The sequence below is a fragment of the Salvia miltiorrhiza genome, chromosome 4, assembly GCF_028751815.1.
Source record: "Salvia miltiorrhiza cultivar Shanhuang (shh) chromosome 4, IMPLAD_Smil_shh, whole genome shotgun sequence".
In the NCBI taxonomy this organism is placed as follows: domain Eukaryota; kingdom Viridiplantae; phylum Streptophyta; class Magnoliopsida; order Lamiales; family Lamiaceae; genus Salvia; species Salvia miltiorrhiza.
Genome location: NC_080390.1, coordinates 54,224,781 through 54,248,306, shown reverse-complemented (window position 1 = coordinate 54,248,306; position 23,526 = coordinate 54,224,781). Strand labels below are relative to the sequence as shown.

At 33.3% G+C, this 23,526-nt stretch overlaps 3 protein-coding genes across 3 annotated transcripts; 1 reads left to right on the top strand and 2 right to left on the bottom strand.

The window, feature by feature from the left end:
• The first annotated feature begins 125 nt into the window (after nucleotides 1–125).
• LOC131020688 (ATPase GET3A-like) lies at nucleotides 126–4,701 on the top strand. The gene is made up of 7 exons (XM_057949673.1): nucleotides 126–799; nucleotides 1,436–1,560; nucleotides 2,192–2,342; nucleotides 3,082–3,192; nucleotides 3,631–3,769; nucleotides 3,843–3,958; nucleotides 4,207–4,701. Exons 1-7 carry the CDS (start codon nucleotides 539–541, stop codon nucleotides 4,381–4,383), a joined length of 1,080 nt encoding a protein of 359 aa, XP_057805656.1. The 5' UTR covers nucleotides 126–538; the 3' UTR covers nucleotides 4,384–4,701.
• On the bottom strand, nucleotides 4,613–8,241 carry LOC131020650 (subtilisin-like protease SBT4.14). Its single transcript, XM_057949603.1, has 10 exons — nucleotides 8,059–8,241; nucleotides 7,889–7,977; nucleotides 7,670–7,767; nucleotides 7,052–7,195; nucleotides 6,876–6,981; nucleotides 6,277–6,790; nucleotides 5,876–6,198; nucleotides 5,669–5,777; nucleotides 5,380–5,593; nucleotides 4,613–5,259 (listed from the first exon to the last, which is right to left on the bottom strand). The coding sequence occupies exons 1-10, from the start codon at nucleotides 8,206–8,208 to the stop codon at nucleotides 4,712–4,714; spliced, it is 2,295 nt and encodes a 764-aa protein (XP_057805586.1). The 5' UTR covers nucleotides 8,209–8,241; the 3' UTR covers nucleotides 4,613–4,711.
• Nucleotides 8,242–10,580: 2,339 nt separating this feature from the next.
• On the bottom strand, nucleotides 10,581–15,080 carry LOC131020712 (agamous-like MADS-box protein MADS3). The gene is made up of 8 exons (XM_057949708.1): nucleotides 14,766–15,080; nucleotides 12,979–13,054; nucleotides 12,786–12,847; nucleotides 12,162–12,261; nucleotides 11,813–11,854; nucleotides 11,303–11,365; nucleotides 10,963–11,099; nucleotides 10,581–10,881 (listed from the first exon to the last, which is right to left on the bottom strand). Exons 1-8 carry the CDS (start codon nucleotides 14,945–14,947, stop codon nucleotides 10,794–10,796), a joined length of 750 nt encoding a protein of 249 aa, XP_057805691.1. The 5' UTR covers nucleotides 14,948–15,080; the 3' UTR covers nucleotides 10,581–10,793.
• Between the last annotated feature and the right edge of the window lie 8,446 nt (nucleotides 15,081–23,526).

Here is a 23,526-nt window from a genome sequence, read left to right as displayed (position 1 = left end):
ATTATTGCATTACATACGAAAGTTTGTTTGTAAAATTAGAATTTGATGAAAAAAAAAATCATTATCTTTTAGGCAATTAAAGCTTAAAAAAAAAGAAAGAAAGAAAAAATCATTATCATTATATATTTTTTTTAGAAAATTGTGCTTGAAATATTAGTACCGAACAACTCTTGGTGCGCTAGTGTAATAATTATTTTATTTGATTTTGTTAAACTTTTCCTCTCCCCTTTCCTTTTTCTTCTTAATTGTGGATAATCTAAAAAATTAGTAATTGTGTGCTTATTAATTCGGGTTATAATAGCTTAGTGTCAAATTAAATGAATAATTTAGCTAATTCGGTGAAATTGAAAACCTTCTTTGATCGATGTAATCGCAATTCGCAAATGATTTTCCACCAAAAACAACAAAGGGCTCAAGATCTCAGAAAAAAGCAGCACACACTCCAACTGTTTGTGTAAATTCCCCACCGAAAAACAGCCAAGGCATTGATCGAGAAAAACGGGTGAATTCGGATCGCAGAATCAATCAAGATTGATTGATGGGTTCGAGCGACGATATGCCGGAGGGCACGGTGAAGAACATTCTGGAGCAGGAGTCGCTCAAGTGGGTGTTCGTCGGCGGCAAAGGCGGAGTCGGCAAGACTACATGCAGCTCAATCATGTCGATTCTGCTGGCCAACGTTAGACCATCTGTGCTCATCATCTCCACCGACCCCGCCCACAACCTCAGCGATGCGTTTCAGCAGAGGTTCACCAAGACCCCCACCCTCGTTTCCGGCTTCACAAACTTGTATGCAATGGTGAGGAAATTCATCTCTCATTTCTATTTACTATCTTGTGTCAATGCATTTTTTATGTTTATGGATATTGAATTTTGGGCGTGTTAAGTGAATTGGGCGTAGCGTGCAAAAAAGGGAGAATTTTTTTTTGAGTCTTTTAGTAAATTTATGAAAGATGATGATGTAAAAGTTGACGCTAAGGATGTTTATTTTTTAGGATTAGCCTAGTAATGAGACTAAAAATACTCAATATCTTATCAATCGTAAAAAGTAAACGCTCCCGAAGTGATTTTTTTGATATTTTCATTTGTTGTTTGATGAATCCATCTCTGCATTATTCTGAAGTTCACTTTCTTTTCTTGAAATGGAGAGTCTAAACTATGAGTAGGGCCCATCATTGATTGATGAATAAAGAGTCCCTTTCATTTAATAGATCATGTTTTCAAATTTCTTGGAAATTGTTGTGATTGTTATTTTCTAATCATGCAATGTTGATCTGTTGAAATACTTTAGAATTCTGTTATGACATATTGATATGTTAATTGGAGCAAGTTTGTGGAGCATATGCAGATTTTACTTTAAATTGAATCTAGGTTTGGCATAGCCAAGTATATATGCTGTTGTATTGTCTAGTGATATAGACTTTTTTTCTTCTAGGAAGTTGATCCTAATGTGGAAAATGAAGACAATCTTAGTGCTGATGGGGCCGATGGGTTTATGTCAGACTTGACAAATTCGATCCCAGGAATCGATGAGGCTATGAGTTTTGCAGAAATGCTCAAGTAAGTCTGATGTCATGCTTGTGCTTAAACTATGCAAGTCAAAAGCTTACATTTGCTTTTGGTGTAGACAGATTATTTTATCTGTTTATGATCTGCATATTAATTCAATCGAAAAGGTTCTTATCCCTCTCTTAAGCAGTTCAGGTAAACAAATAAGAAATTTGATATTTTGGAGATGGAAATTTTGCAGCAGTTTATCGATTTCTGGTAAACTTGTGACGCGATATCTATCTAAATCAAGGACTCAGTGATAATAGAGTGACTTTAGATTTAGTTACTCGTCAAGTTTGGAGTACAAAATCCAGTATAACCTATGTTCATTTTTTTTAACCATATTTAATACAACAACAGAAGATTGCTCATATGGTCAGTGTTGCTGGCTTGTTCCTTTTATAAATGCCTTTATCATTACAACAACTTCTTTCAGAGATTAAGAATCAGGAGTTATTTTCGAGTCCTATCATGCCTTCTTCAGTTTCTTTATATCGAGCTCTTTACCCCTTCTTCAGTTTCAATCTCAACAACAGAAGAAGTTATTTTCTGAGGAACTATGGTTGCCATTATCTTTAATTATCATGCCTGATTCATATACATTTGTTCCTTCATTCTTAGAGTTGAATTTGAATTGCAGGCTAGTGCAGACTATGGATTATTCTGTTATAGTGTTTGATACAGCCCCAACTGGTCACACTCTTCGATTATTACAATTTCCCTCGACATTAGAGAAAGGTCTTTCAAAGTTGATGAGTTTGAGGAGTAAGTTTGGTGGATTGTTCAGCCAGGTACGAGGACACTGACTTCTCAAGTAATCTTTTCAAAATATAATACTAATTCTGAATATGTTTTTGAAGGTCTCACCATGAATTCTTGAATATAGCACTTTTAATTAAATCAGCGACTTAAGGCAAACTTGTAGTGAATGGCTCTAAATAAAAAGCTTGTAGATAGTGCATAAAATGCTAAAATCAATGATTAATGGGGATCAGCTGCGTGCAATGGAATTTTTAGACATGGATTTTCTATTCAACGCAGTCAGTGGAACTTCTGCAAGTGGACTGTAAGATCCGAAATCCATATTGGGTTCTTGTCAATTTATTATTACTGTATTCTCATTAGGTCTTGTTTGTTTATCAGTTTGATCATGTGCTAGGATGTCAATTATCTTTAGGCATTTGTTTTGCTTTTCAGTTTCTTTGTTCAGTCTATTTTATGCGACTTGTCTATGGGCACTGATAGTGAAAATGGGATTCATCTACTTCAACATATGTGGAAAAGAACAATTTTAGTTCTAACAATCATTTTTTCCTTTTCTCTAAAGTCTAAACTGAATGGCTCCAACCTTTTGCCTTAGAAAATTCTTCTTGTTGAATGTCCAATCTTTTATTTTGTTACAAATGAAACTCACCCATTTTGCTGATCATATTTCAGAAAACCCTTACGAGTTCTTTTAGGTTTTTTATTTCTTTCCTCTAGCTCGTTTCCTTGGTAGGAAAGTAAGTAGCTCTCTGTCTTTTCATGCAGATGACTCGTATGTTTGGTGTTGGTGATGATTTTGGTGAAGACGACGTCTTGGGGAAGCTTGAAGGCATGAAAGATGTGATCGAACAAGTAAACAGGCAATTTAAGGATCCCGTAAGACCTCAAATGCTTATGTGGTGCTTTTTATACCTGAGGTTTATTTCTCCGGTGTTGTTACAAGGACATATGAATGAGAAATTCCTTCGTTCAGTTTTAGTTTCTTAAAAGCATTACCTCATACTGTGTATTTTGATTAACATGATTTTTGGTGAACTCTTGAGTGATGATTATGATTTTTAACACATTAATAATACATTCTACCTGAATACTGTCTGGCCACTGGAGCAAGAATATACACGGTCAATTCTCACTACAGTTGCTTACAGTTAGTGGACTATGTTAGCCGATAGAACTTGGTGAAAACACCATCTATGTCGGTGAAGCTAGCTTTTTATTTATTTATACAAAATAAAATTGTATACGATTTATTTCTCTCATGCTTTCTTAGATATTGGGCACATATCCTGATGCGGTACTGCTCTTTTCTGGCAGGATTTGACTACTTTCATCTGTGTTTGCATTCCCGAGTTCCTGTCTCTGTACGAAACTGAACGATTAGTTCAGGAGCTTACCAAATTTGAGATAGATACTCATAATATCATTATTAACCAAGTAATTTTTGATGAAGAAGGTGAACATTTCATTATCAGTGCTGTGGGGCTTTTCTTATGTATCAAATTAATTTGTTTTGATCTTTGTTTCAGTTGTTGAATCAAAACTGCTCAAAGCTAGAATTCAAATGCAACGGAAGTATCTGGATCAGTTCTACGTGTTGTATGACGACTTCAACATAACTAAGCTGCCATTGCTGCCCCAGGAGGTACTAATTGCATTGATGCTTTTGTCGTCGATACTTTGTAAATGCCATATCACATATTGGTACTTGCTTTGAGGAATGCGAAACTTCAATAAAATATTCATCAACATTTTTTGTAAGAGAGTTGCCATCTAGAGTTTCATAACATCAACTCCTGCGTTGCTTGATTTCCGAGCTTTATGATCTAGTCCTACCACCTCTCTCTCTCTCTCTGATATATTTATATATATGCACTTGATGATATTGAACAGGTTTGTGGAGTTCAAGCATTGCAAGCATTTTCGCAACATTTTTTGACACAATATGAAGCATGCATCCAACGAGGGACGTTAGAGGAGGTGGAGCAGAGAGTATCGGCCTTAAAAGAAACGCTCCAAGAAGCTGAATCGGAACTTGAAAGAGTTAAAAAAGGGAAACAGAAGGCTTGATATCCAACATAGATTGCAGGTGACTCACAGATTACCTCGCCCCCGAAACAGTCGCGTCGCAACCTTTGACTTCGTGCCAGCTCAACTCTGAAAAGGGTATTAGCTTGTGTAGTTTATTTAGATCTTGCTAGAAAAGAATCATCTATTCCAGAAATTCTTTTTCCTGAAGGCCAATAAGTGAAGATTTTTTTTTTATTTTTTTATTTTGTAATGATCTCAATCAAGGCAATTTTGTATCTGATCAGAAATTCACAGGGTCCCTTTTATTCAAATGTGAACATTTACAGGCTTTCTATAAAAGAATTCTATTTGAATTAATTCAATTTCTCTAATTGGCCCATGGGTTATATACAGCAATAGGACTCCTCACTGTGTAACGAGAGCTTCTCCATATGAGCGAGCCCGATAGGACGAGAACCCGATCGGGCATAGGCTTCGCCTTCACCACGACTTTAAAGCTCCGTCTCTGCAGCGCCTTAGAGAAGGTGAGTGTGGCCGGGCTCACCACGATCTCCACCCCTGCCGGAGCTCTGATGGTGGCGTTGTAGACTGACCGAGGCGCGCCAACGTTCACCACCGTCCGCCTGAAAACTCCCACGGTAGGTTCTTGCTGACTCTTGAGGGCGAGTTGCATACTGGGATAGTTGATCGCGTCTTCGCCACTTACAGGAACCAGTTTCGAGCAGTTTATCGGCCCCTGACCAACTAAACTGCCGATGCCGGTTCCGTTGTAGCCTTCACGGCACAGAAACTGGATGTATGACATGTCGTCCATGTCGTACACCAGCCCAGGGCTGATTGCTCTCGTCGGGTTAACCTGCCCCGCCCCGTATGCGAACTCAGCATCCTTGTCCACTCTGGAGCTCATAAGCTTTGCTGCAGGAATAGAACTCAGTTATCAATGGCACTGGTTGTAGAGCTGACAAAATCAGCCCGGCCCCCCCAAGTACTCAAAATTAGGGTTGGGCTGGCCTAAGACAAAAAAATCAAGATTACCGGTGGTCATGATGGCAGATCTGATGGCTGCTGGAGACCAGTTGGGGTGGAACGACTTCACGTAGGCCGCGACGCCCGCTACGTGAGGGCATGCCATCGACGTACCGGACATGAAGGTGAACTTGGAATACTGCGTGTCGCCTTTTAGTCCGGTTAGCGACTTCAGGAGAGTGTACGACGCTAGGATGTCGATCCCAGGAGCCGTTATGTCTGGCTGTTGGTGTCGCTTTCGTCAGAGACGACATTGGAAAAAGCGCGGTAAGAAGTGATGTTAGTTCCTATTTATTACCTTGAGAAGATGTTGTGTTCCTGGATTGGGACCCCTTGAAGAAAATGAAGCTACAAAAGGAGCTGGGATCTTGATTTCCTCTGATCTGTGTATAACTGCAGATGGTGTTCTGCACCAGATAAATCAAAGTAAGTATTGCGTGAAAAAAAATCCAAGAATGCTACACATTATATATAGAAGCAATGAAGGAGGTGGGAGGGAATGTACGTTGTTGAATGAATGTAGTCATTGATTCTTTTCCCTGCTGAGGAATTCACCATGGTTGCTGGAGCCATGAAGATCTGCGCAGCGTCAAGAAAGGCGTCGCTCTCAATGAAGGTGCCGACGCCTCCGAGGCTCTTGACGACGGAGTCGGCACCCCAGGAGCCTAGTTTGCAGTAGACAAGCTTCCCCTTCACCTTGTTGGGATCCATGGAGTTTTCAAGACAGTAGCGCGACTCCTCCCTCGTATCGGAGCTCTTGGCGGTGTCGATCCCACTCGCAAGCGGATACAGCTTCTGCCTCGGCTCGAACGTGCTTATCCCAACTCCCTGAATCAAGAAGAACTTGAGCCAGTGTTTCAATGGAACAGTGGTAGTGGGAGGTGGAAGGAAGGTGCAGAGAGTTACCGATAGCGTGAGTCCGTTTCCGAGCACGACGTTGCTCCTGAACTGGCGATCCATCCCACTAGCCCCGACGGTGAGGAGCCAAGGCGCGTGGTTTGCAACGGAGCCATGATTCGGGCCATCGTTGCCAGCTGAGGCCACCGTGAGGATCCCTTTCCTCATGGCATGGAAGGAGCCCACTGCTATTGAGTCCGAGGTGTAGCTCCCGGTTACGCCACCTATGGAGATGGATATCACGTCGACACCATCACATATGGCAGACTCAAACGCGGCGAGGATGTCCATGTCAGCGCAGCCGGAGGAGGCCCAGCAGACCTTGTACATGGCCACCCGAGCACGGGGCACTGCACCGCGTGCGGTGCCCCGTGCAAGGCCGCCCAGGTTTGCATTCGGGACGGGGACTCCCGCTAGGGTAGACGACGTGTGAGTTCCGTGCCCGTCCGTGTCCAAGGGCGACATGATGTCGTCGGGATCGGGCCGTTTGTCGAGCTTGAAGTACTTTGCTCCAATAAGCTTGCTTCAGAGCCAGGTAAAAAAAAGATGAATTTCCTTCAAACTACAACATATATCTATCTCTAGCTTGAAAACTGAAGTAGTTTTACTTGTTGCATCCTGAGAAGTTGGCTGAGTGGGCACAGCACCCTTTCCACTTTGCCGGTGGCGGGCCGAGGCCGTCGTCCTTGAAGCTGTCGGAATCTGGGGTGATTCCTGGTAGTAGTGAAGGTACAAATGATCAGATCCCTATCTAGAGATGGGATTATGCTTCATGGTGTTGTACCTGTATCAAGCAGCCCTACAATGATGTTGCTCTCAACTTTGGAGTTCCTTCTTGAGTTTGGAGTGAGTCCAACAAACTCCCACGACTTGGTTGTGTGTAGTTTGTGGTATCGATTGGGTAAAATCGACACCACTTCTTCCATATCTGAAGTTTTTTCCATCATATCATCACACCAATGCAAGGACAAAACGAAGAAGATGAAGATATATGTAAGGGCGAAAGGTGTAATTGCGCTTAACTACACGAACTTTCACCAAATTTTGATTTTGCATATGAACTAAAGATTTTGTCTTCAAATACACGAACGTACAATTGGTCTGATTTTTCACATGATTGTCAATTTTCAGCGAATTAATGCCGTTGTGGCTAGCTGAAGCAGCGAATTAATGTCGTCGTAGACGGACCAACTACATAAGCCTTTTGAGCCATGTAGACATTTCATGTGTCGACCTCAACATTAGTTTGGGGATAATTGACAATCATGTGAAAAATCAAAACAATTGAAAGTTCGTGCATTTAGAAACATATTTTTTAGTTCATGTATGAAAAATCATAATTCGGTGAAAACTCGTATATTTAAACACAATTATTTTTATTCATAACGGGAGCAAAACATACTTGATAGCTTCGTGGCTTCGTCTCGAGACAGCTTTGCGGCAAATGCATTAAAGCTTTTGGTGTAGCTATACACAAGAGACTCCGAAGCCTCATTCACACTACATACAAACACCACCAAAATCAAAGAGACGAAACAGATGCAAGAGTCTTCCATTACACGATCTTTAAAATTATTTGTTCATTCGTAAAGAAGAAAAATGCAAGAATGGGGTCACAAACCTTCCCTTCAATGATGAGAGGACATTGAGGTGTGTCTCGAGCAATCTCTCGCTCGAGGCTCCGTCTCTCAAGAAAACTATGTAGAAGTCCTGAAAATCGAATCACTTCAATCACCACACAAATCACTCACAACAAAAGTAGTAGAAACTGGTTAGAGCTCCGATCCTCACATTCTCCTGTGCAGCTACGGCGCTTGCAAAGACGACGTAGAGTAGGAGAAGAGGCGGACGACGGCGGCTGTTCATCGACATAGTAAGAGGACTGCTGCATATGAGAGGAACATGTGTGTGCATGTAATTTGACAAGAGTTGTTGGGACATATAAATAGGATGTAGGTGAAGGCATGAGGAGAAGAAACATTGCTTTCCATGAATGGTAAGACTAGAAATATAATCATAGACTTTAGCTTAACTCCTTAGTCTATATGCTATAGGATTTGGATTGGGAAATCTTAGAAGAAATATGAGCAATTATGGGATCTTAGATCATGTCTGAAAATGATTTGGGTGATTTTTGCTCTAGACTTGGGTGCTAATTTATCACAACCTTAACTTGTATTTGTGGTTACTGTTTTTCTTGATTCATTGACTTAATTGGGCTTGCACCAAATTATGTAACTTTATTTCACATGATTACACACACATCGATAATTAGAGAAATTACACACACATATCTAGGAAATCTTAATTGTACTACTCTTTCTATTTTTACCTTTATTTTTATAAGAGTACGAAGGGTACGTAAATCTATTTGTATCAAATTGATCCGGATTAATGAGGACAAAACAGTCACAAAATTAAAAATGAAAATGTGTTTGTTTAAAAAAAAATGTGTTTTACCTTATATATATACCCCTAATAAAAGTTTGCCATTTTTTATATATATTACATGAAGTTCAAAATTTGAATTATATATATTATAATTTTATTTAAATATTTTAACATATTTTTAAAAATGTAATGAAAAATATATAGTATTTTTTAATTTAAATAAATTACCATCTTTTAAAAATAAAAATATCCACTTAATGATGATCTTTAAAGAAAATTTAATGATGAATTATTGTTCAATTAATATATATATACATATATATATAGGGTGTGGTTCTAGAGAGAACTACATTATTTGTGAGAACGGGAGAACCATCAAATCTAATGCATTCACTGTAAAAATTAATGCATCCGCTGTTAAAATTAATGCACTCAAAAAAATAAAAAAAAATGCTCCCTTCAGGATTCGAACCCAGGATCTGCATTCATCCAACAAGATGATGCATCCACCGTAGATCTTGATGATCGAATGGCTGAAAATGGTTCTTCGGTCTTCTTTTATTTATGGTTCTTTCCTGAACCTCTCCCTATATATATATATATATATATATATATATATATATATATATATATAAATTATTACATAAAATTATGCAATGAAATATAGATAAAGGATAAGAATATCTTTTTATTTAGAAAATTGAATATTTATTGCATTTGATCCAGATCAAATTGATCCAAATAACATCACCCAATTACAAAATGATGCTCCTTCAACCTTCAAATTTCTGAGTTCCAAAAGTTTATTTGGTAAGATTGGTTTTTAATTCCAAACTTTAAGATGAATCCGAATTCAAACAAAAACATAAATATGTCACTAAATACTGTCTGGTTTCGAATATCAGTAGTTGTCTTACTAATCTTGACTCGTGAGACGGGCCAATACAAGTTTTTGTGTATATTTTTATTACCAATTGAGATAAGATATAGGATGGTAACTTAATTGGGGAATTTGATCAATCATGACAATGACCACAAGAATTGCTTGGATTGAAATGCAAGAGATGGCCCTTTGATTTCATAAGTAGCAAAGCTCAAAACAGTGAAGCTACCTTCAAGTTTCTGAAAGTGCTCTTCAATACATAAACCGTGTTTTACTTTGCCGGAAGCAAAGCTTTCTTACCCCATTTTCTAAAAGTATTTCCTGAAAAATTTAAGAGATTTGAAGTGAGACAATTATAGAACGTGCAAATTAACACAATACTTAAATATATTTTTTTTAACAATTAAATATAATTTCACTTTATTTTTATTTAAAATTATATATAAAATATTTAAATTATTTAATAATTATAATTATCATTACACTTTATAAATATTACTATCTCACGTCTGCGCACCGTGAGAGTGGGCATACTAGTTGATAAGTATTTGAAGGATCGATGGTAACACATAATTAAGGTGTCATTTCTTGGATCATATATAATATTGTCAATAACATAATTAGTCAAGTTCTTATATATATGTACCCTACTAATTAAGTAATAACATTAATGCCATGTCTATTTTATTCAAATTGCTCTATTTATATGCAATGTCATAATTACACATACATTAAAATAGATAGATAGAATGAGAATATTTGTCAAGCAAGCCCTTATTAATCCAATTTTTTTTTATTTTTTTTAAAGTAGATGAAATTACATAGAAGGGTTAATTCAAACTTATGTAGAAACATCAATATAGGGCAAGTTTTTCTCGCTATTTAATCAAATAGGAAACCAATCTAATAAGGAAAATTTATCCAAAAAAGAAAATATTTTTCAAGCGACCTAACACAACTATCTATTAATTGTTTGTCCCTAAAATTAGATTTCTAAATTTTTGTATATCACACAATTTACACATTGGCTTTCAAGATCTCATGAGAACAATCAAAACCGCACCTAACATTTGCATCAAAGTATATATATGTTCACTTTACAAATTTCATTGTCACTAAAATCAAAAGTGCAACTTCATATATATAAAAGTTTTGAGGCAAATTCCAAAATAAGACAAGCCATATTGAAATTAAAATTAAGACAATCATATATTTATAAGTATTCAAAGATAGATGGAAAGAAAAAGCAATGTCAAAGTGTCCATCCTTGGATCATATTATTGTCAACAGCCATCCTTCTAGGAACAGATGGCCCTTCTCCAAGATTATAGTGATGATACCTGTAACAAAAATATTTATTTAATTTTTCAATTTTATTTTATTATTTTAGCAAAAAAAAAAGTGGAGTTGATCATATATACCCTATTTGCAGAAAAGGTTCTGGCTCCATTTCCATGGGATTGGAAGCTTGTATTTGAAGTGGAAAGCTACTGGTTTCAGATGAGGTCAGATTCCATGGACAGGGAAGGCCTCTCAGGCCTTGTCCCTCGACGTCGAGCTGAAGATTCCAAAGGTCATTTATATACATATACTACAAATTAAAGTTGTCACTCAATTTTGAAATCAATTTGAAACTGATTTTAAATTGAAATATTAGTTTTTTAATATTTTAATAGTATAGTATAGGTGTCTACTATACAAAAATGTTGGTCACAAATTAAGATTAAAAGTTTGTATTTATGGTAAATAATTATAATTTACCGATGACATTTCTAGGGAAATCTTGATCTTCAGCTGCTTGTTCATGTCTCCTAGTTCTCGTTCCTGCAAGAATATATATGTGATCATGTAGTTGTAATTATATATATTATTTTATTGTTTTTTTTTTTGTCTTAAAAAATTTAAACAATGTATCTACTGATTAGATTTTTTTATATTTTTAATATAATGTCAAAATATTTTTGGGGGAGATTATTTAAAACAAGAGGAACAATTAAATCACGTATACAAGACTTTGAATGTTAATTTTTAGCTGATTTGGCAATTAAAATGAATGTCAAATTCCTTCATCTAATTGATTATTTAGGTTCTCAAAAATAATAGTATTTGTTTATTTCACAATAATGCCAAAGAATTTTTAAGTTTGGATTTCGAAATATAGTACTACATGTTTTATTTCTAGAAATTAAATTAAGTAACCAGACATGTATCAATTGATTGTTAAATATATGTCGCCTATATTAATTTCTCAAAACAAACAAAATTAATTACCTTTCTGCGCAGCTCTTCCATTTGTTCCATCAAAATCTGCGTCTGTAGACAATTTCAAGTTTTATATTATTCATTTTAATTATTAATCTGCATGCAAAAGAAAATGGTTTTCTTTTAAAAAAGATGTCAAATGAATATTACTCTTACACCAATATGCATAGTGCTAAATAAACTACATAGCATGTATGTAATTAATTAAGCAGTTTCTCAAGAAAACAAAATTACTGATAGCCCATCAAAAGTCATCAAGTGTATATGACTTTGTGGTCATGAAAAAATTCCTAAATATTTTACTTTCTCATCATATTATTTAATTCCCATCAATATATATAAAATGTGAATCAAGTACCTTTCTTTGCCTGGCCTGCGCAAGAGCCCCTTCAAGCTGTTTTTCAAGATTTTGTAACTCCTTAATACTCAGAGGGCCAAGATCTTCTCCAAGCAAGTGCCTTTTAACCATTAAATAATACATGTCACAACAAACACACACACACACACACATATAGTGAAGTTGGAGGATTCTTTAGATTAATTTGGAAATTAAGACGAAAAATTTCGAGCTTGCAAAAGTAGGAAACTTCGGCCCATTTTAATTAATGTCCTACTTATACAAGCCAGAAAAATTAATTTTCTGCCAATTTTAGTTTTGAATGAGCCCGAAACTCTTAAAATGAGCCGAGAATTGTCCTGTAGATGCATTATTTATTAATTAGCGGCCTACTTTTGCAAGGTCGAAAATATTTGTCTTAATTTTCAAACCAATCTAAGTTGCTGTCCTAAAAAACCCTCTTACTCGTATGGCTAATCCAAGCATAAATAAGTACCAAACTCGTGTAATTTGCTTTCTCAAATGCAAATTACTGTCTCTAAATACCAAAATTCAATAATCGATTGTCAAGAAACACACACACACACACACACACTTGTTAATTATGAGTTGGAAAAATGTGCAGAAAATTAATCAAATGGGAACCTTTGTGTCCGTTGAAGGGATTCATACTTGGCCTTCAATTTCGAGACCTCATGGTACCAGCTCTGTAGGTGAAAGAAACCGTTAATTAATGAGACTTTGTTATCACTAAATTAATTAAAATTAGCTCATGTAATTAACTTAAGATATACTGATAAGTTGGAAATTAATTAATTAATTACTTAATCAATTAAACCTGTGTTTCTGTTTCAGCAGGATTGTCTTGAGGAGTAAAGCAGCAACGGTGGTAACGTTCAAGGGTCCTTGCCATGCTGCAAAAGTATACAATAAATCAAATTCTTGAGATTTCTCAATTTACCAAATTAAACTCCCATCCACTTAAATACCAATATTGATCTCTCAAATTAATGCTACTCAACTTTTGTAATTTTTCTGATGGGGAAAAAAAAAAAAAAACTCATTTTTTTCTTAAAAAAAACAACAAGATTTACTGTTTTTCAAGACCGTGTTGTAACACAAAGTCAAAAGCTACTCTGAGGTTACTAAAAACGGCTGTCTTGATTCTGATTCCAGCAAAAACAGTGGTGCAATTTTTTCTACAAGTCAATTTTTTTGAGAATTATAGAAATAAAAGGCTGCTATTACGCCATTCTTTTAGGAATCTAGTAATTTATTTTAAAAAAAAAAGAAAAAAAAGATGTATAAGCCATGATTGTCGTCTACATCAATCAATTTACAATATCAGTATCAGTTCTTGGACAAATAGCAACATAATTAAGATCCAAACTGCAAGAAAAATAAAATAAAAAAATTCACCACAACCAAATTTACCTCAATCATTTTGGTACTAGGTAAGATTGAATCTGTTGCTCGGAAAGGTTGAGAAAAAAAACTTGCGACAAACAAAAGAATCATCACACCAGAAAAAACTACAAGAATCTTCACACTCTCCAAAGAAAAAATTAAAAAAAAAAAAAAAGGTTTCACCAAATTAGTTGCTACAGTTTTCTCTTTCTACAAAAGCCTGAAATTCAGATTACCCAAAAAAAAAAAAAAAAAATCTGACCTTGCAAAACTTTCATCAAGAAATGCTCCAATTGCCCCAAAACACATAACCCTCAAAGAGCCTAGTGTTCCCCCTCAAAAAATGCAATAATTCACATGCATTTTTCACCATTTTTTTCTTTCTTTCTTTCAAGAATTTGTGTTAGAAAGATAAAGCCGAGTGTGACGCAGAGTCAGAAAAGCTGAATCAACGACGATTAAACCGCAAGATCAAAGGGTGTAAGAAGAGAAGACAAACTCTGCAACTTGCCCCACACAAAAAAAAAAAAAAAAAAAAAAAAAGTGAAGCATTAAAGATAGTTAGTAGAGAGAGAAAGAGAAGAGGAGAGAGAAACCCTAGATCTTGCACGGAGGTCCGAGAAGGGTTGAAGAAGTTTCTGCTGTCTTTTTTTTATTTTTTATTTCCTTTCTTTTTGTGATATTTATTATTCCATGGGAACTCCCAGAACAGCATGAAACGTGTCGATTGCAAAACCCAAAATAAAAAAGTTTCAATCTTGATAAGAAACACAATGAAATGAAATGATGGAAAATAAAAAAAAAAATTCAAATCCCCAAAAAAAGAGGAAAAACCGGTGGATAATGACAACGTATAGTGCACAAGTACAACTCCAAACCAATCGAAATTTGAAACCTCTGCAAAATCTAACAGAAAAGTCCAGTTTTTTCTTTTCTTCTTTCAAAAAACAAAAGAATTCAAGAACATGCACATACACAATATACTTAGTTTATTTTAGCATTTTTTTTTTCAAAAAAAAACAATCTTGCATGTTTTTTTAGGCTGTCTGAAGAGAGCCCACAAGAAAACAAACCAGAAAATTTCTTTTTTACCAGAAACCCCAAATCTAAGCAACATTAACACATTTGTGTAAACACATGAACAGTTTCTTTCTATCCACAAAAACATGCCCCCCATAAAAAAATAAATAATTGGTAAAAAATGAATGAAACATTTACCTAGTACTACCAAACTCATAGAGCTTTCCTCTGCTAGAGAAGATGATGAGGGCGACTTCGGCATCGCAGAGCACAGAAAGCTCATAAGCTTTCTTGAGCAGCCCATTTCTCCTCTTTGAAAAGGTGACCTGTCTGTTGATCTTGTTCTCGATTCTCTTCAGCTCCACTCTCCCTCTCCCCATTTTCTCTCTCTAAACAAGGGGGGGGTGGGGGTGGGGGTGGGGGTGAGGGTGGGTGTATTAATAAAGTGTCTGAAAATTCCTTGTCTTCATAAATACACATGAACATGTAGTTCTTGGATTTTCCTGTTGCGAGGAAATGGTTGTGCCACAATTCTTTTAATTTCTCATAATTTTGGCTCTTTTTACCCAAAAGAAATCATTTTTTACTGTTCCCTTTTATTCCATTTCTACTGTACTACAAAACCTAACTGAACCACTCAATCTGTCTCGTGGTTTTCTTGGGTAAAGACTCACGCGCTTTCCTTTCTCATCAAATTTAATTAATGCCCCCTTTTTCTTTGTCACTATTTTTCGGAATTTATTTAATTAATTCATAAGTGGTGGCTAGCTAGCTCATGGATTAGTGAGGAATTAAATTAAGGGATGTTTATGAATTCAATAAACGCATCCATACATGGCCTCTAATTACAAACTGCGGTTTTGTTTATTTGATTAAATTTTACTATTTTTTTTTTAGTTTGTGAAGTTTGTATTTAATGCGTAGTACTTGATAGTTGATAGTAGATATGGCCATATGGGACATGAGATATATATAACTTATGGTTCCAACTCTCAAATCCCTTTTTTCTTAATTAACATTAATTGGTATTGAGTTGTAAATACATAAATTTTTAGTCGATTTATGAACCGTACATGAATTCTAATTTTAGTGTAACAATTAATATATAAATTTTTTATTTTTTATTTGTTATAGTTTTACCACAAAACTATAATTCTCAAATTTAAAATCCATTCGAAAGTCATAATTTTTTATAAATAGTGACACTTATAAATGCCACTAAATAAAATTGTGACATGTTGATTTGAGTATTTTTTTTATTATTATTTGAGAGGAAAAGGAAATATATATTAAGAACTAACAGAAGAGCTCAACACATGCGGAAAAACCTCAGAAAACATGGGATAAACACGACTAGAAAATGCAAACTTTGCAAGACTATCTGCCATGGCATTTCCTTCCCGACGAGTCGCAAAAATAAAGACATGTCGCTAAAATTAATGATATATGAAGGTGTAACTATTTTTGTGACATACTTTAAAAGAGTAGTTATTTTTATGACATATGAAAGTGTAATTATTTTTTATGACAATATATATTATAATTGGTTCTTTTAAAAATATAATTTTATTAATAATACAGTAATATAATTATATTTACATGTGTGTGTGTTAATTTGCATGTGTGACACACCCTCACTCTCACACACACACAGAAGGTGTAACAAAAATATTTTGTGATAATTTTAAATGTCACAAAATTTGTTATATGGATAGATTTCACAAAAATTGTTACACTTTTAAACGAAACAAAATTTACTTACATTTTTTGTGTAACTAAAGAATATAGATACACTTAAAGATGTTAGAAAATGTGTGACATGTCTCTTTATGTCATTAAAATTGTGTCACTACTAGACAATTTTGTTGTAGCCCTCGGACGAATTTTTATGTTATAAATAAAAATACAACCAATACATAAATTGTAAATAATTAAGATAATAATTAAAGATATTGTTTAAGTATATTATTGTAATAAATAATATAAAATAGAACAATACATGGAACAATCGGCACCAATTATAAATTCGATGCAAAACTTATATATTTGGTGTACAAATTGCACTAGGTTTGGTTCTTTGGGTAACTATCGATATGATATTGCCTTAATTAAATACACATTTTATTTTTCCATTTAAATCCCATCACACCCTTTATATATATAATAATATATCCAAAACAGTGCAGGAGTTAAACCATGTTTTATGTGATCCGATTTGTTTGAACATGATTAATGGGTAGTGGCCATGTGAAAATCAGCTTATGATTGCTTAAATTGATTTGGACAAGAAACTATAAGAGTATTTAGTAATTAAACTCCAATCTGATTTGTTACTGTAACTACCTATTAATAAATGTAAATTTATAAATATTTGTGTTCTTTGCTTTCAAGGAGATCACTTGTTGATGATAGGTTTTTTCTATTTTTTTCGTTCGCAATAAAATCACAATTTAATAAGTAATGGTATAAATTTTCATTTTTCTTTTACACAAACTGACAACACATCAATTAGTTGAAAATTAATCTACACTAATGAGACTTGAACCTAATTGATATTAACAAATTCGCCTATGTAAGAATATTAAATGGATTTTTTTTTACTTGAATATTAAATTGAACTTTCATATCATGTAATTTGTATATTGGATGACCCCAAACATAATTTTTGAGGGATTAAAAACAAAAATCAAAAAGGAAAAAAAATCGTGAAAGTGAACGTGCGATAATTAATGCTCATAGTAGTAGTGTTACTAAAAATAATGTGCGATATATCCATTTTTTTTTATATTGAATATGCTAACCAATCACCACAAGATATAAGATCAACGGTCTAAATTTCAAGTGCTCAGCCAACAACAACTTTCAGAAAGAAAATGTATTGACATGCTTGCATTATATAATGTCATGTCTATTCAGTACTATACAAAAAAAAAAAAAAAAGTTCTGGCAATATAATTGGATTATACACAAATTTTAATGAATGGATCTAGTCGTACTTCATCGATCATAGCTAATATTTTTACAAGAAAAAAAGAAGTAATTTTACTAATTAAACTTTGAATCTTTATTTTTGTTACATTGAGTCTTGGAGAATATCTCTTCATCAATAGGTTATACTAGCGCACATATCTTATTAGCAGGGGCGGATCATGATCTGTCTATAAAGGGGGCTGAACTCGACTCCGAGCCAATTTATTTTGGACATTCCGTATAGATCATTTTTGTGTCTAAGTAGAATTTTAATGGACATGGGTTAGAAATCAATCACTTAATATAATAAATAATTATACTATTTGTATTGATTCAATAATAGGTATTCCCTCCGTCCCACGAATCTTGACACGTTTAGTCTCGGCACGGGAATTAAGGAATTGTAGATTAGTGTTTTAAGTGCGTAGGTAATAAAGTATAAAAGTGATAAAGTAGGAAAGAGAAGGTAATAAAAGTGATTAAGTAGGAGGGAGAATGTAATAATTATTACCTTATTTGAAAATGTGTCAAGATTCGTGGGACGGCCCAAAAAGAATCACGTGTCAAGATTCGTGGGACGAAGGGAGTACATTGAAAGCACATAAAGAGCTATATCTATGCATTTTATTAAAAAAAATTATCTTCTATTAAAATAAACTAAATATCATTATTATGTTATTTTTTTTTTGGAGGTTAAGTTGAGCTATGAGCTAGACTATATAGATATTAAGCTAAATACATTCAATATATATAGAAAAAATATTTGGGTCGCATTGGATTGGAGCCCACTGCTGTCCTCAAATAAATCCACCACTGCTTATTAGGGATCAAAAATGTATGTGACACACATGTGAAAAATGTTTTTTTTTTTTCATGAATTTTGAAAATTTAATTAGATTGCACATGAGCTTTTAATTCTAACTTAGCTGATTAGGTGTAAGAGTTAATTACTAACTGATTTCTCGATTCTATATTTCAAGAAATAAAATTTAAGTTTTATGTTCTATATTTCTGAATATATAATAGTTAAGTTTGAAAGATATTTCTCGAAAGATGAATTGAAGATGTAAGTTCAATAATGTGCATACATCAAACCCACATGAATCTAAGCATCATCTGTCACATTCACTCATAGTACACATACAGCCACTATCTTTGTCAAGTAAATATAAGTGAGCTGACATAAAAAAAATATATACATAATGCAAATTAAATTTGTTCTACTAATGTATAAGTATTTTAAAATTTACATACCTGTTTATAAAAATATTTAAATTGTTATGGACAATTAGGAATTTAATTAGCGCTTGTTGTTAATTGTTAGAATAACAACTATATATCCTTAGTTTCTCCAATTACATTTTTTTTTGGATTTCTTTTATAAAGTCAATTAATTAAAGACATCGATTTACTTTCAATGGCGTACCTATATTGTCAAAGTCTATGAGAAAATTTGAAATGATTAATTCTGGTGTTTAGTATGTTTAATCAAATGCTAATTAATATGTGACTCAACCTTTTAATTTCCTTTTTTTATTAATTATATCTTAAATCTAAAATAGTTAATTAGGTCTGAAAATTGAGTGCATTCATCTGATTAATATAATTTCCTTATTACATGATTGTCAAACTTTATTCACAAATACTCTTGTGCAACTGGTTTTCAGAATGACACTACTTTATTCGGGAAATGACACTTGAACATTTTCGAATGACACTACTTCGACATACAAATGACACTTGAAGATCTTCAAGTGTCATTTGTATGTTGAAATAGTGTCATTCAGAAACCAATTATAAGGTGCAATCAGTTGCACGGGAAAGTGCCTCAACTTTATTACATTGCTTTTGATGTTTGTAGGATGTATTTTGTCGCTCTCTTTAGTTAGAGTACACTTTCACAATATAATCCATAAAATATTCATTTGGTAATCTTAAAATTTTCCATTCTCAATGTTTTTAATAATAGTTTATACCTAGTAAGGATACTTTATGTGGCCACCAAACTAGAAAGGAAAAAAATATTGAGGGAGTTTGGTGCACCACTTGCCAGGTCTTTATGCAAAGGTGATTAATTCCCCCTCTTGTGACAATTCAATTCAATTAGGTCACATCATTGCATAATTTATGTCCCATGCCCTCCTTTAACATTGGTACTACTAATTCACATCAATGACATGACTATACCTTGGAGTATATATTATGACTATATATATATATATATATATATATATATATATATATATATATATATATATATATACACTGACTTATTTATGTACTGACGTCTATTCAATAGGGGTAGATTTGAGAGTTCTTAAATCCAATAAATATTTCAATATAAAGGCATAGTTCACCCTTAAAAATCTTACTATGATAAACACACACACACACACGCTACAACAAAAAATTTTATTAGTGACATGAGACTTAATAGCTAATATTCGTATCACAAAAATTAGTGGCATTTAAAAGTGTAATTACTCCTTCCGTCTCAATTAATATGGCTCCCTTACCATTTTGGGTTGTCCCATTACAAATGGCCCTTTCCACCAAAAGTAAGGAATCGGAACGGAGGGAGTATTAGTGATTAGTTACACTATCAAATATCACTAATTTTTATAACATACATAATAGTTACCGAGCCTCATGTCATTAGTGATTTTTTTTTGTAGTGATATATATATATATATATATATATATATATATATATATATATATATATATATATATATGATGTTTATGTTCTAACTGATCAAATAAGATTAATAAACATTGACTTGAGATTGGAGAGCTCTATCGAAGTAGATATGTACATGTGCATTCATATATACACAAATTTTTGCTATTATAAATTCTCTAATTCTACCTTTGCCATAAAATATCTTTATCAACAATTTTAGGGCCTATGTTATCAAAAGGTCCTAAAATCATTTAAAGATTAGTTTATGTCTCAGTCTTAGAAAGCTCTCAATGTCAATTTTGAAAATTACAAATTTAGGGACTCAAGTAGTTTCCAAAAGTTCATTTGGAGAAACTCTCAAAATTCTCAATTTTAAAACCCTAGCTTAATTTTACATCAGCTGTCATCGGTGGTGGGTTAACTAATTACTAGTGTACAATACTACAATATCTTCTTCTTCTTCTTTTTTAAGTGGGAAATTATATATTTGCACTTTAAAGTTTGCGTCGGTTCAAATTTAAAACACACGTTTGACTTAAATATATGTATATTATACTACTCCCTCCGTCCTATAAAGCTTAATCAGTATTTTTTGGGGTTATTCTATATAACTTGATCATTTTTTTTATATGACAATTTTCCCCCTTTATTTAAATTTTTGTTTTTTCACATATCATACTTAACACACTAAATATTAATTCCTTAAAATTTATACTGAAAAAAAAAGTGATTAAGTTTCGGGACCAAGAAAATAATATTTAATAAATTTATTATGTTTCAAATCTAGACATGCTCCGAATATTCGATACCAAAAAATGTAGCAGTTGTCAAAATTTCACTAGGACTATATAGTATATATACAAAAATGACGTGGATTGTTTTTCATTACATTACTCAGTACCGATGAACGCGGCGTCGTTTAAAAGTTATTAAAAAATATACTCTCTTCGTCCCTCAAATAACTTCCTTATAAGGAACGGCAAAAGTTTTAAAGAAAAGTTGCTAAGTGTATTGGTAGTGGAAAAAAAATATTATAATTAGTATTGACAGTTGTGAAAATGTGTTATAATTAGTATAGAGAATGATGAACGATTAAAAAGTAAGAATAAATAAAGTTAGTGATGGGGTAATGTCCCAAAATGGATAGAAAATTATTTGGGGAACGTTCCAAAAAGGAAATATAGGAAGTTATTTGGGGACAGGTGGAGTATATAGCAATCAAAATCGTTCAGTACTATTCAAATTGTTACTCCATCCGTCCACCAATTCGTGTCCTAAAATGATTTAGTATTTATTAAGGAAATATTTACTAAAAATGAGTAGGACACGAATTGGTGGACGGACCAAAATGATAAATTAGAATACAAATTGGTGCACAAAGGGAGTATTTTTTTTTATATTTATAACGAGGTCATGGGAGATGTGAAAGAAATCCAAATAATTTCGATATAGAATATTTAAATTAACTAGATTTTCTAATACCGGGTAATTCAACCCAATTTAAATTTAAAACATAACAAATTCATGGGAAACTAAATGCATGCTAAAGTCAAAAGTATGTTCTAAATTTGACAATTGTTTCAAACTTTGGGTGTAAATTAATATGCAACTTTCCCTTTTCATAAATAATAAATCTAAACATTAATAATAGCTAGTGATGATTTAGAGGTGTTTGGATGAGCTTATAAGCTCTTTAAAATAGCTTATAAGCCGTTTAAAAATTTATAAGCTCGTTCATAGTGTTTGGCAAAATAAATTATTATAGAACTTATAAGTTGTAAAAATAAGATCTAAGAGCTTAAAAGCTACCCTAAAAATAATTAAGTTCCTCAACATCAACTTATTTTCTCAGTATATTAAAAGCAACACTAATTTTACAAAAAATACTTCAAGTATGATATGTTATTTTTATCATATATCATTCTAATTTCACCTCTCTACAATTTTCTCTCTTTAACTATATATGATTTTCTCTCTCTATTTTATGATTCACTCTCTAACTTATAAGCTCAATTATTCAATAATTTATAAGCTCTTGAAACATGATCTTATAAATTCCTGAAACTTATAAATTTTTTGAATAAGCTTAGCCAAACACCTTTACCCATATCAATGATATATATCTACAGTCGATCTGTTATCCATGTATATTTTACCCAAAATATATTTTTCATCATATACAAAAAACTTGGATGCTCAAAATTAATTAATCAAATTAAAGCCTTATTAATGGTCGAAATAACATAATTAATTACACTTAAAAGGTGGAGACTAAAGTATTACTTTAATGAAGTGATTTGTAGGATAATATATATCAGTTTTATGTTACAAGAGAAAGGGAAAACAAAGCTTTTATCGTAGAATTTAGTTTTACTCCTTCAAGTGAGGCAAGATAGAAGTTTAATAGGTCTCCATTTTTAGCAAAATATGATTATTGCAAGAGAATAAGTATTCAATAGGACCACAATACTAAAAAACTTGTAATAAAGGGACACATGAATAGGTTAGTACAATATTACAGCTATGGTCCTTAAATTTTGTCAATATTAGATAGGTGGTCCTTGGTTGCGTCTCTCAGATAGATGGTCCATGAGATTTAATTAATTTGAAGTGTACCTCTAAATTAATACTATTATTAAGTCCACGCACTTAAATGACCAATAATGTCATACTTATATATCCCACATTAAAAACTAAATTCTTATATTTCGTCCAATCACGAAAACATTTCTTAAAGGAAGGTGACACGAGTTTTAAGAGAACTTATACTCTCTCTATTTCTATTTCTATTCTAATAGGTTCATTTTTCTTTTTGAGATGTCCCATTAAAATAGGCTCATTTTTCATTTTGAGTAAAAAAAATGTACTTAATCTTCGTACTCAAAAGAAGTGAGTCTATTACAGTGGACGGATTGAGTATTACTCCCTCCGTACGTCCACGAAAAGTATAACACTTTTGTCATTTTGGGTGTCTGCGAAAACTATGACATTTCCCATTTTAAGACATGTGCCCACCAAAAATATCATACTTTTGGTGGATGGAGGGAGTATTTATTTAGTGTGTGGAGAAAGGGCCCCACAAATTAAGAGAAGTGGAAAAAGTTAATTAAACTAGTAAGTGGAGAAATGGACCTACAAATTAGTGATTGAATAAAAACCCACAAATTATTACTAAAAATAGATTAAGACATATTTTTATGGACGGATCAAAATGACAAACTATGACATCTTTTTATGGACGGATGAAGTATTAGTCAATCACTTTGCATCCAAATTAAGAATAGTGAATTATATATATAGAATGGA

What these genes read in the sequence shown, in the direction of transcription:
- LOC131020688 (XM_057949673.1), top strand. Translation starts at nt 539, where the DNA reads ATGGGTTCGAGCGACGATATGCCGGAGGGCACGGTGAAGAACATTCTG. An exon ending in TTGGTGGATTGTTCAGCCAG is followed by an intron (nt 2,343 to 3,081) that starts GTACGAGGACAC and finishes CTTTTCATGCAG; the next exon opens with ATGACTCGTATGTTTGGTGT. An exon ending in AGTAATTTTTGATGAAGAAG is followed by an intron (nt 3,770 to 3,842) that starts GTGAACATTTCA and finishes TCTTTGTTTCAG; the next exon opens with TTGTTGAATCAAAACTGCTC.
- LOC131020650 (XM_057949603.1), bottom strand. Translation starts at nt 8,208, where the DNA reads ATGTCCCAACAACTCTTGTCAAATTACATGCACACACATGTTCCTCTC. An exon ending in AACTTCTCAGGATGCAACAA is followed by an intron (nt 6,791 to 6,875) that starts GTAAAACTACTT and finishes CTGGCTCTGAAG; the next exon opens with CAAGCTTATTGGAGCAAAGT. An exon ending in GAAACGGACTCACGCTATCG is followed by an intron (nt 6,199 to 6,276) that starts GTAACTCTCTGC and finishes TTCTTGATTCAG; the next exon opens with GGAGTTGGGATAAGCACGTT.
- LOC131020712 (XM_057949708.1), bottom strand. Translation starts at nt 14,947, where the DNA reads ATGGGGAGAGGGAGAGTGGAGCTGAAGAGAATCGAGAACAAGATCAAC. An exon ending in CGCAGGCCAGGCAAAGAAAG is followed by an intron (nt 11,855 to 12,161) that starts GTACTTGATTCA and finishes AATTGTCTACAG; the next exon opens with ACGCAGATTTTGATGGAACA. An exon ending in TTTCCCTAGAAATGTCATCG is followed by an intron (nt 11,100 to 11,302) that starts GTAAATTATAAT and finishes TGGAATCTTCAG; the next exon opens with CTCGACGTCGAGGGACAAGG.